This window comes from Hyaena hyaena, unplaced genomic scaffold (genome assembly GCF_003009895.1).
Source record: "Hyaena hyaena isolate Hyena2069 unplaced genomic scaffold, ASM300989v1 scaffold_1462, whole genome shotgun sequence".
Classification (NCBI taxonomy): Eukaryota; Metazoa; Chordata; class Mammalia; order Carnivora; family Hyaenidae; genus Hyaena; species Hyaena hyaena.
Window position 1 is genome coordinate 277,412 of NW_024082096.1, and position 12,409 is coordinate 289,820.

At 51.0% G+C, this 12,409-nt stretch overlaps 2 protein-coding genes across 2 annotated transcripts in view; both read right to left on the minus strand.

Annotated features, from left to right (window-relative positions):
* Positions 1-88: 88 nt before the first annotated feature.
* On the minus strand, positions 89-7,130 carry LOC120225643 (glutathione S-transferase theta-3-like). Its single transcript, XM_039223823.1, has 5 exons — positions 6,909-7,130; positions 5,413-5,500; positions 3,250-3,400; positions 854-1,030; positions 89-521 (listed from the first exon to the last, which is right to left on the minus strand). Exons 1-5 carry the CDS (start codon positions 7,018-7,020, stop codon positions 327-329), a joined length of 723 nt encoding a protein of 240 aa, XP_039079754.1. The 5' UTR covers positions 7,021-7,130; the 3' UTR covers positions 89-326.
* A 2,272-nt stretch (positions 7,131-9,402) lies between these two features.
* LOC120225652 (glutathione S-transferase theta-1) overlaps positions 9,403-12,409 on the minus strand; it is a 10,134-nt gene continuing 7,127 nt past the window's right edge. Inside the window, exons 4-5 of the mRNA XM_039223839.1 lie at positions 10,044-10,220; positions 9,403-9,870 (exon numbers count right to left, since the gene is read on the minus strand). Of these exons, the coding sequence (XP_039079770.1) occupies positions 9,676-9,870; positions 10,044-10,220 (372 nt within the window). The 3' untranslated portion in view covers positions 9,403-9,675. The remainder of the gene's footprint in view (positions 9,871-10,043; positions 10,221-12,409) is intronic.

Here is a 12,409-nt window from a genome sequence, read left to right on the forward strand (position 1 = left end):
CCTGGAGGGATGGGCAATGCAAAATTCAATGATTCATACTTTAGCCTCAGAGCAGCAAGGCACCACAGGAAGTTTCAAACACAAGAGGGACAGGGTCAAATATGTGTTTACTAAAGCTCTTTCCAGGGATCACGTGAAGCCAGAGTGGAAGGGGCGGGAGTGGAGTGAGGAGGAGACAGACAAAAGGAGGAATGAAGATCTCATGCATGAAGGAAACTAGGGACCAGAGGCTGGACAGCATGTCTTGCTTACAGCTTAGGAGGGGCAACTCCATCTCTTCTTCCAACAACAGAGTCTCTGTCATCTCTGCAGGCCTGATGCTCCACTCACTGCAACAAAACCTGCACTGAGGGCTTCAGCTTCTCCTTTATGGCGCTGTCTGCTGGAGGCAAGTCCTTAGCCTTCATGACAACCGCATGTGCCTCCTGAAAGAGGTCCTTCCCCACGGCGGCCTCCACACGTTGGCGCCATGCGGCCAGCTTGGGTCGGCTTTTGAAGACTTGGCAGCCAGCACTGACAGGCTGTGGGGAGAGGAAGCCAGGTGGAGGGGCTAGCCATGGACAAGCACAAGGCAGTATGACCTGGTTGAGGGATTCCCCTGGGTGGATTTTTCCTCCTCTGCCACACATGGAATAGGCTGGAGGTTCTCTCCCAGGAGACACTAGGAAGCTTCTTAATATCACTACACAATGGGGTCTCAAAGGCCCATTTCACCAATGAGAACACTGAGGCTCAGAGAGGGAAGTGACTTGCCGAGGGTCACACAGCCTGAAAGGGCAAGGTGAGCTGGTACAATGGCGCCCTCCCAGGACACCCCACTGCCTAGTGGACTACCTTACCCAATGGCACTCACATGCATCAGCTCTGTGATGGCCACCAAGTCAGCCACTGAGATGTGGGGTCCAGTAAGGAAGTCCTGGTCCTTTAGGAATTTGTCCTCAAGCACCTGCAGGCACCTGTCCAGCTCAGTCAGCGTAGATGCCAATGTCTCAGGGGGCACCTGTTCGCCCAGGAACACTGGGAACATCATCTGTTGGGTGGGCAGGCAGAGAGAGGGCTCAGGGTCTGCCCAAAGCCCAGCCCGTTCCTGCTGTCATCCAGTCTATCACCAGGCCTTCAAACTTCTCCTTACTCCCACCCACTCCTTCCACCCATGGCCACCACCAGCCCAGGCCTCATCTCCTATTCCAGCATGGACCGCCTCCACCTCTCCCTACATCCTCATGCAGGGCAGCCAAGGGAGAACCTCTGCAATCCCAGTCTTCCCATAACACTCCCTCCATAAAGCCTTCCATGGCTCCCCACTACCCTCACCATGAAAGCCTCAACACAAGGCCCCTCCTCGACACCACAGCCACCCCTTCCCCACTGCCCACCTCCTCCTCCACCCCAGGCTTCTCAAATGGGACAATGCGTGCAAATCCCTCTGGGATCTGGTTAAAGTGCACATTCCCAATCTGTGTGCCTGTGCATTTCCAAGCTCCCAGGTGGTACTGATACTCCTGGTCCCTGGATCGCTCTTTGAGTAGCAAAGGTCTATACTCCACTTGATTTCTCTCCATTCTGCCTTCGAATGCACCAGGCTCCTGCCCCTACCAGCTGAGGGGGCTCCTTTCTCAGACCCAAGAGGCTCGATTGAGGAAGCCAATTCTAAAGTTATGGAAGCCTGCATTTTGCCCAATGGCCCTTCAGAACAATGGTACTCTACCTACAGCTGAATATGAAGATGCCTGTCTCATGCTCCCTCACATGCACAGGGCACCCACTGTGTGCTGGGCCCTTTATAAGTACCATAAAAATAATAATTCACAGCACACATTTCAAAAACATGTGTACATTTGATGGGTAAAAATGGTATCTGTTCTGTTTAAATGTGCATTTACTTGATTCTTAGGTTAAATGTATTTTCATCCACTTAACGACCATTTCTTTCTGTCCTTCAATTAAATCTCTGCTAATTTCTTGTGCCCGTTTTTCTCCCGTGCCTTTGTTTGATGGCATTCTGACAGCATCTTAAATATTAAGAATGTTACTTCTGGGGTATCACTTCTGTTAAGCTTCAGCTCAGGTCAAGATGTCACAGTTCCTGGGTTTGAGCCCCAGGTCAGGCTCTATGCTGACAGCTCAGAGCCTGGAGCCTGCTTTGGAGTCTGTGTCTTTCTCTCTCTCTGCCCCTCCCTTGCTCACACCCTGTCTCTCAGAAATAAAAAAATGTTGAAAAAAAATTTTAATGTTTTATTTATTTCTGAGAGACAGAGAGAGAGACAGTGTGAGCAGGGGAGGGTCAGAGAGAGAGGGAGACACAGAATCTGAAGACAGGCGACAGGCTCTGAGCTAGCTGTCAGCACAGAGCCTGATGTGGGGCTCGAACCCACGAACCATGAAATCATGACCTGAGCTAAAGTCTGATGCTTAACCAACTGAGCCACCCAGGTGCTTCTAAAAAAAATTTTTTTGAAAAGAATGTTACTTCTTTCAGGGCACCTGGGTGGCTCAGTCGGTTAAACATCCAACTCTTAATTTCAGCTCAGGTCATGATCTCAGGGTTAATGAGATGGAACCCAGCATCGGGCTCTGCACTGACAATGGGGAGCCTGCTTAGGATCCTCTCTCTCCCTCTCTCTTTCTGCCCCTCCCCATCTCAAGCTCTCTCTCCTTCCCTTTACTCTCTAAAAAGAAATAAACAAATTTTATTTGAAAAAAAAAAAAAGAATGTTATTTCTTCCTAACAAATCTTTGCCAGTTTTTTGCTCGTTTTAAGTCGAATTCTTTGCTTACACAAAATCGTTGCATGTGTAAAATCTATTAGGCTTTCCTTTAAGTTTTTCAGTGTTCTTAGGCTTAGAAATCCTTGAACACCCAGAAATCAGATCAGCTTTATTGAGATGTCTCCTCATCTCTGCCTAGTTTCAGATTTTTCACTTAACACTTCTTTACTTGAAAAGTATGTGTGTGGCCAGAGGGTTTGACATTTTTTCTCTCCCAAAAGACAATGTCTCCAGGTAGCCGGGAGCAGGCCAAAGGGCATAAGATTGATTCTCAGCAGCTAAGGAATCCGAGCACATTGGGCGAAGTCAGCTCCCTGGCTCTGCCTTGGTTTCTCCTCTGGGAAACAAGTTGGTTGGACTAGGGAGGCTCTGGGATTCTAGAATTTGGTGTTCTAAGGCCTTGGTTCTGAACAAAATGTTTTAAACAGAGAGCACTGTCCCTTGAGCATCCCAGAAAGATCCTCAGCCTGCCACAGCTGACCTTCTGCCACATGGCTCGAGTGCAGCTACTCCGTAGGGCCGTGTGCTGCCATGCTAGGTACTCATCCACACGGGCACAGGCCTTCGGGTCCTGAGGGTACCAGTGGTCAGGGACTTCATACTTGCGACTCAGGTACAGCAGGATGGCCACACTGGGGGACACAGAGGGGGCAGGAACATGTACTAGTCATTCTTCAGCCATTCCACAAGGGCCAGCCCCCACTGCTCACATCTCCCCAACTCCTATGGGTGGAGCATTTCACTATCTCCAGGGTACAGAGGAGGAATGTGAGGCTCAGAGAGGTTAGGTGACTGCCTCAGATCACACAGCTCTACATTAGGCCGTCTTATCATCTGAACTAAGGGCACCAAGTAAAAAACAACATGACTTAGGATTTCAGGAGGAGGAGGGTAGGGAACTCAAAGAAAGCTTCCATGAGGAAGGGGTGTCTGACATGGTTCTTGAAAAACAAGAGCAACTCATACCACTCCCCACCATAACCAGTACATGGCCATGCCAGGTGGAAGGCCAGCTTTCCCCTGACACTCCCTGGGGCTGGGACAAGGCCTCCTAGGTGAATGGGTCACTGCTTCCCACCCTATCCCATCTCCTCTCTACCTGCCCAAAGCCTCCAACCCCCACCCCCAGGAAGCCCTCCCTGACCTTCCCCTCCCCCCTCCCTCCACCATGTCTGGCCTGTGCATCATATCCAGCCAGAGCACCATGTCTCCATGGTTGTTGGACTGTCCAGCAACTAGATGTCCTGGATCCAAGTGGAATGTGATTCTGGCTCTACCATGGAGATACTATGTGGCCTCAGTAAAGGATACCACCATTCAGCTGCCAACCTGGAGGCTGGCCTGGGCTCTGATCTCTCCCACCCACCTCCAGCTCTTTAGCAAACTCAGGCTTGACCTTCAAGGGCATTCTGAACTGACCACTACTTCCCCCTGCCCCATCACCTTGGTCTGGGTCCCTGACACCTCTCTCTTGAATTAGCACAGTACCTTCTCAACCCAGCCAGAGGGATCCTTTAAAACCTAAGTTAGGGGGCACCTGGGCAGCTCAGTGGGTTAAGCATCTGACTTTGGCTCAGGTCATGATCTCACAGTTTGTGAGTTTGAGTCCCACTTGGGGTGAGCTCGTGTCCCCCTTCAGGTGAGCTCGACCCCCACTTTGGGTGAGCTTGAACCCTGCTTCTCTCTCTCTCTCTGTCTCTGCCCCTTGTGGGATTCTCTCTCTCCCTCCTCTCCACCCCCACTCACTTGCCACCTCCCCTCTTTAAAAAAACAACAAAAAAAACCTAAGTCAGATCTCAGCACTCCTCTGCTTAAATTCCTCCAATGGTCCCATCTTACCTACAGTAAAAGCCAAAGTCTTCCTGGCCCCACATGCTACCCTGAGACCTTAGCCCTCACTTTCTCCCCTCACTGACCCCAGCCACACTGGATGCCTTGCCGCTTCTACTTGTACACCAAGCACTGTTTCACCTCATATCCTTTGGCTTTGCTGTTCCCTCCAGCCAGAACTCTCTTCGCCACATACCTTGCACCTCTGTTCCTCTAGGTCTCTGCACAGATGCCTCCTCCTCATGGGGACCTTCATTCAACATTCTACTCAAAATCGCACCCACCCTCGCCCTTACCCTAGTTATTTCCTCCATGCCACTCATCACCACCTGGTGTTTTGCACCTTTACAGAGATTATCCATTCCCCCTTCTAGAACATGAGCTCCATGAGAGCAAGGGCTTAGAATTTGTTCAATGCTTTGGCCCCAGGGCCTGGATGGTTCCTGGCCCTGGTGGGTGCCCAGCAAATAGCCACCGAAGCTCTCTGGGTGTTCTCTGGACTCCCAGGGCAATAGTACTTGCCCGCAAGATTTGTAGAGGTGGTAGCTCTAAAGTACACAGTACAGCTACCCCTCAATATTTTGTGCAAGTCCTTCCCCTCTCCTGGCCTCAGTTTGCTCATTTGTACCATGCGGGGGGGGGGGGGGGGGGGGATACCATGACTCCAATAGCCCCTCCCAGCCCTCAGCTGCTCTGCCTGCTGGGGCTGGCACAGGTGCTCAGGGCCCATAAGCCATGGTCCAAGCCATCAGTCATAGATATACAGATGTCTGACCGGCCTCACAGGGCCTGTAACAGTCTGGGGACCTGATACCTCTCAGCCAAGGTGAAGTCCCCATCCTTTAAGGCTGGCACCTTCTTCAGGGGGTTCACCTGGACAAAAGCATCACTGTGGTGCTGGCCTGTGGGAGAGAACAGTGCAGCAGGTGAGGAGAACTGTGAGCCCTCTGAGGTCTCTGCCCAACCCCTATTTCAACATCCAGGTAGCAGCTTTCGGATGCCTTTATCCCTATTCAGGCAGGGCAACAGGAAGGAGACCACTCTGCGGGTCACCAGATCACAGACCCTGTGTCCCCCAACCAGAGGCCCACCCTTCCTGTGTCCACCCCCTTGGAAATCTGAGCCAAGCAGCAACTCAGCTTGGATATGGAGGGAGGGTGATTTCCTACAGCTGTAATCCATCTCCATCCCCAGTTAATTCCATCCATTGGTCGGGCACTCCAGCCTCCTCCCTGGGCTCTAGGCTTGCCCCCCTGTGATTCATCTTCCTATGCTGGCTGGGTGACCTGTCCACCCCTCAGAGCTCCAGACACACCTGCTCTCAGCCCTCAGTCCAGCTTCATTCCCTCCAGGAGTCCCTGCCCCATTCAGTCACCCAGCCTCCACCGGCGCAGCTCTTCTTTCTTTCTGGCGCCAAACCCTCAAGGCTCCTTCCCCAAATGGGTGCTCCCAGGTCTGAACCACTTCTACATTCCTTGAGCTGGGGCAGTGCTGGGAGGTACAACACTCACTGTGTGTGGAGTCAGAGGGCTTCCCCGGAACCAGGCTCCTGCCTGGCCATAAGCCCACGTGTGGGCCAAGTAGATTCTCTTCTACTGGGTGAAGAGAATCACCCCCACCCATTCTCCCTCCAGAAAATGCCTCTGTGCCCAGCCCCCGTCCCAAAGAGGGCTAGAAAAGCAGGGCAAGGTGGCAGCACAGCAGCTGGTGTCCCAGGCTGGGGGCACCAAAGACCAGATGGGCAGGCTCTGCCACGAAGGGGTTTCCCTCCTGGCCTGCCCAAGGATAGGCCTACTGTCCAATTGTTCTCCTGTCGGATTGCAGCCCTGCCTCGTCCCCTGGATTCTGTAAATGTGGAGGGGAGGTGGCCAGCCGCGGGTAGAAGTAAAGCGGGGCCCGGCCCCAGGTGGAGCAACTAACTCTCTCTTGCTGGCAGATGCAGAAATTCAAGAGACGCGGGCTACTCCAGTAAAGAAACGAGGAGGCAGTTTCATTGCTTTCTACCAGCCTCGGTGTGGGAGTGTTGGCGCACTCCCTTCGCTTCCCCACGCACCCCGCCTTCCAGTCCCCTGCGCCCCCCACTGTTCTCTGCCTGCTCTCTTCCCTCTTAACCTGTATTTTGAAAAATGTTTCGCACCCCTAGGCAAAGATCTGGGCTCTTGAAAAATACACAGCCGATAACTGAAGCCACGGTTTCCATACTGGAGAGTGACCCTTCTAGCCGGTCTGCGGCGCGGGAGGGCGGGGTCCCTCAGCGCACAGGCGGCCCAGGCCCCAGGGCCAGCCTGTCTGCCTGCCTGCCCGGCCCACCTTTGAGCAGCTCCACCGTGCGCAGCTCGAAGGGGATGCCGTTCTTCTTGGCGAAGATGTAGACGGCGCGGCAGGGCTGGGACAGCAGGTCCAGGTAGAGCTCTAGGCCCATGGCGGGAGCGGAGGGCCGACCCCGGGGTCGCGCCCTGGGTACGAGACTGGGATCAGGAACGGCTGGTTGGAACCGCCAGGCCACTGGACCAAGAGCCAAGCGCAATCCCGTCAGAGGGTTTGGGGGAGTGTCTGAGCCCCGCCACCGCCTCCCAGCCCATTGGCTGGCTCCGGAGAACTTTGGGCCAATCAGAGACGCCCCAGCTCTCCCTCATTCCCTCTCCGAGAATGTGTTGCGGTTCTCTGGGTAGAAACGGCACTGGCACTGGGAGACTTGGCCTCTGACCCGAGATTTTGCTGCCAGGTCACTGCCCTTCCCCTGACCTCAATATCTACCAAAGGTGTTGGAAATCAAATAACTATATCCTGGGTTAGGAGATTACAGGGAACACATTGTAAAGCAGAACACTGCTTTCTGGTCTTGCTGAAAACAGCAGATCGCGCTTCGCTTATCTAGTTAATGTGTATCTAGGGGTTAGATCCTGCCTATACCCATAAATTCCTTAGGTCATGTTATCTCATGTAACATTTTATCCTGCCTTGTTTTTCTGCGCGTTTTCTATTCGTTCTTACTGGCACATAGCCCACCGACGTGTTGCACAATGTTTCCCTAAATGTATGCTCAATAAATACTGCAGCTTGCGAGCAGCTCTGAGAGACTTCTCTTAGCCTCCCTCTCACCTCTTGTGACTTGCATGAAGTCTTGAGTAATCCTTTCTGCCATCCTCAGCTTTGCTGGAGGAAGCCAAAAGCCGAACTCACACTGGGGCAGTGAGGGATGGTAATGGGAACAGGACGTTAAGGTCACTTAATTTAGGACCGAAAAGGGCTTGGGTGCCTTCCATTGGCCCAAACCACCTCCCCGACTGAGAGAGGAGGGGCTTCTGATTCCCCGGGAGCACAAAGGGAGGCAAGAGAAAGGAGGTGCAGTAGCCTCCCCTATGGCCGGTGGCCAGGATGGAGGCTGGGGAGGTTTCTGGACCCCAGCTCACTGCAGAGGCCAGGCCCACACTACTGGAAAGAATGAGCCGCCCCTCCCTAATCCCTGGGGTCATATTCATTACACAATCCAGCTAATCCCTCTAGCAAATGGCTGAAGCCCCTGGGGCCCACCTAATGGTTTGCAGGAGGGCTGAAACTTCCCCACTGCCTTTGCAGGGCCAAGTCCTCCAACTGACACCGTGAGGGCTCCTGAAGTCTGTGGCTATGAACCCCATCCCCTAAGAGAGGCTCTTGGGGTAAAGAAATTCTGCCCCCAAAGCCAAGATTCAGAAAAAGCCCCTTGACAAGAGGTTGTTCTTGGAAATTTTAAGAATAGTTTGGCCTCCCTGATCCCCTAAGCTCTGGATTTATGTAAGACCTATCCTCCCAGAAAAGTGCCTTCACTTCTCTCCAAACTGGAAAGGACCATGTTCTCCATTCCCTTCATTGCCCTGCCCTCCTGCACAAATTGCCTTTGGCAGGATTACTGTAATATCCAATTTCCCTTCTTCCTCTTTGGCCACCCTTCAATCCAACCCGCCCCCCGAAGCTAGCCAGAATATTATTTTATTTTTTTTAATGTTTATTCACTTTTTTAAATATTTTTATTTATTTCTAGGTGAGAGAGAGAGAGAGACAGCGTGAGCAGGGGAAGGTCAGAGAGAGAGGGAGTCACAGACTCTGAAACAGGCTCCAGGCTCTGAGCTGGCAGTCAGCACAGAGCCCGACGCGGGGCTCGAACCCACGAACCACGAGATCATGACCTAAGCGAAAGTCGGACGCTTAACCGACTAAGCCACCCAGGTGCCCCGCCAGAATATTATTTTAAAATGCAGTCTGGTGGGGTGCCTGGCTGGCTCAGTTGGTAAAGTATGTGACCCTTAATCTCAGGGTCATGAGTTGAAGCCCCGCACTTGGTATGGAGCCTACTTAAAATAAAAGTAATTAAGTAAATGAATAAATAAATAAAACGCATTCTTAGCACACTATGCCTGCATATGGTTTACAGATCACAGGCATGGCCTTTACGGCCCTGCATGATTGATTTCCTGACCAGGAGAGCTGCGATTCGGATTTTACCCTCCTGACCAACTCCACAGAACAGATGCAGGACACATGAGCTACAGTGCTTGGTATCAAAGGGCCATATCCTGGGAGACTGGCCAGCCAACTGGCTGATCACCATACCTACCGCCACCACATATGGGATGCCTGCTGCCCTCTATGCTGTCTGACAAATCACTTTCTCCAAGAACTAGAAGATTAGAGGACATTTGTTAATTTCACTCCTGGCAACCATCATGGAGAAGCTGACCCATAGGGCTTAGGAAGGGGTGTTGTCTTTGGGATAGAGAAGAAGACGAGGGCCAAGACAGAAGGTCAAATAAATCACACATTATTAGAAGTGCAGGCTCAGGCTGAGCTCAGGTTTATTTCCTAAACTGAAAGCAAAATGCAGTGATTAAAGAAGATAAGATCTGGGTGTTCCATTCTCATTGTGGCTTTCAGGCCGCTGCAGAAGATGGTGTGGGTGTAGGGACCTAACCTGGGGAGCAGAGGGACAGTGGGGCTCAGGCAAGTCACTCCTGCCCTCTGAGCCAGGCTCCCATAGGACATTGGAAATAAAGGTGCTTTGTGAACTGCCCAGGGCAGAGCAGAGACAAGGCTTCCTGGCTCACCGGATCATGGCCAGCACCCCAGGCATCAGCTTCTGCTTTATGGTGGGGTCTACAGGTGGAGAGTCCTTGGCCTTCAGGATGACCTCATGAGCCTCCCGGAAGAGCTCCTCTCCCATTGCTGCCTCCACACGCTGGCACCATGCAGCCAGCTTGGGTCTACCTTCAAACACTTGGCAGCCAGCACCCACAGGCTATAGGGAGAAAGAGAACAGGATGGGGGTGTATGGGTAAGGTCAAGGATGGCAGCACCAGCCTGGTTTGGAGACTGCAGAGCTCCAGAAGAAGTTTCCGTACATAAGCAAGACTTCAGCAACTCCCCAGGACCCTCGCCGCCTAGCAGGCCCACCCTATCCATAGCACTCACATGCATCAGCTCTGTAATGGCTACCAGGTCAGCCAGGGAGATGTGGGCCCCAGTTAGAAAGGCCTTGTTCTGGAGGAACTTGTCCTCAAGCAACTGCAGGGACACCTCCAACTCAGCAAGGGTGGCCGTCAGCATCTCAGGAGATACTGGCTCCCCAAGGAAAACAGGGAACATCACCTGGTAGGGGGGGAAGCAAAGCAAAGGGTTAGGAGCCCACCCAGACAGCCTCCAGGGCAGAAAGGCAAGTATGCCTCCTCATCCCAGTTTGAGCTGCTTTCTGTTTGCATGCACCTTTCTTCTCTAGCCTGAGTAGGCCTGCAGGGAAACTCCCAAAGGACCATCTTTCACAGAAATAGTCCTGCTTCTGTGATCTCTGATGGCTAGCCTCAGAGGCATCTGACAGAAGAACTCAAAGTCGTTCTCAAAGGGGACCTGAACAATAAGTTTTATACTTTGAAAGTAGGCATCTAGCTTGGGAACAATCTATTTTATAACATCTTTCCCCCCGAATATAAAGTCAGTACCTCTTACTGTATAAATAATTAGGAAGATGAGCTTTTAAGATTTCCACTCGGCCACTTACAGAGCATGTGACCCAAAGCAAAATCCTCAAACCCTCTGAGCTTCTATTTCCTCATCTATAATATAGGAATAATAGTACATGATTCCTCTTATAAATGGAAAAGTGGGGCCCAGAGATGCACAGCCAGTTGCCTGAGATGGCACAGCCAAGAAAAGACTAAGTCAAGAATAGAACCGACATTTTTGAGGGACTAAGGAGGAGGGCAAGGGAAGAGGGGTCTCCAGGATTCCAGGAGGAAGGTGTTTTAGGGGGAAGCCATCAACAGCCTCATGGCTGGCAGAGCTATCTGGGAGACACAGTGAATGGGGAGCGTCAGACGGAGGCTTCATGCTTTGTTTGGTATGGTCGCTTGGGAGAGCCTGGGATTCAGGTAAACAAATATACAGGTCTAGGATTGTACATAAGTCCTGGCTTTGGGCTTCAGTTTCCTCCCCCACACAAAGTAGACAGAATCAATGATTGCCCACTGGTGCCCTGGAGGCCAGACCTGAGCTAATAACCTTCCTTTGGCTATAGAGTTTTAGAAAATGTGGATCAGTTGCTGACATCTAAAAATGGGGACATTTCAAATGAGAGTCCTGATTTCCAGCTTCTTTTTAATGTAAAGGGTGCTGGCCATAGGGTATCCCCGCTCAGTATCTAAGGCTGATGTTGATGGGCTCTCAGTTTGCAGAATCCCACCCAGCCCTCCTCCCTCATTTATTATCCACCTCACCCCTGCAAGAGGTTGTAGACTGTCTACATTTCCCTTCTGTTCTGATTTGGTGGATCCAAAATGTTTCGGGTTTTAAAAAGTGGTTTTGTTCCCCCGCCCCTTTTTTCTTAAGTTTCTGTTGTTGTTGTTATTGTTGTTTTGTTTTGTTTTTTAAGTAATCCCTTCACCCAACATGGGACGAAATCCAGAGTCACATGCTCTACCCACTGAGCGAGCCAGGTGCCCTGTTCCTCGTTAAATATAAAAGACCATAATAGGGTAATACATACATTCTGATTTATTTATATAATGAATTACTATAGAGTAGGTTAAGAATGGACAAATTAGATCCACCCATGGCAATACAGAAAAATGCACATTGCAAAATATGAGAGCATTTATATAAAACTTTAAACACTAAAAGCAAAACTTTATTTTGTTTATGACTACACATAAATGTAATAATGTATAAAATCGTGACCTGGAAGGACTCTCACCAGATCCCAGAGCAGGTGGCCTCTCATGAAGGAATGAGGGCAACCAAGAGGTTTTTTGGCTTCTGGCTTCTGTTTCTGTGTTATATACAAAATGACAGGAGATAGAGAGTATGAGCAGGTGAGGAGCACAGAGGGGGACAGAGGATCCAAAGTGGGCTCCATGCTGACAGCAGAGAGCCTGATGCAGGGCTGGAACTCATGAACCGTGAGATCATGACCTGAGCCAAAGTTGGACGCTCAACCGACTGAGCCACCCAGAGGCCCTGAAGACCCATACACTTTAAAAAATGAGGAATCCCATTTCTGATTAGGATATCAAAGTCACAAAAACCATAGCTCCCATCATAACAATGGTGGAAAGAAAATAATCTTATTTTTCTTTAAAGCCATCAAAGAGTTATAGAACTTTTAAAATGGAAAATAAAAGAAAGAATGAAAAAATAAAAGAAAAAAAGCCCAAGGCATCTGGGTGGTTCAGTCAGCTGAGAATCTGGCTCTTGATTTCAGCTCAGGTCACAATCACCTGTTTAAGATTCTCTCCCCGCACTCTCTCTCTCTCTCTCTCTCTCCCCCCCCCCGCAATCTCAAAAAA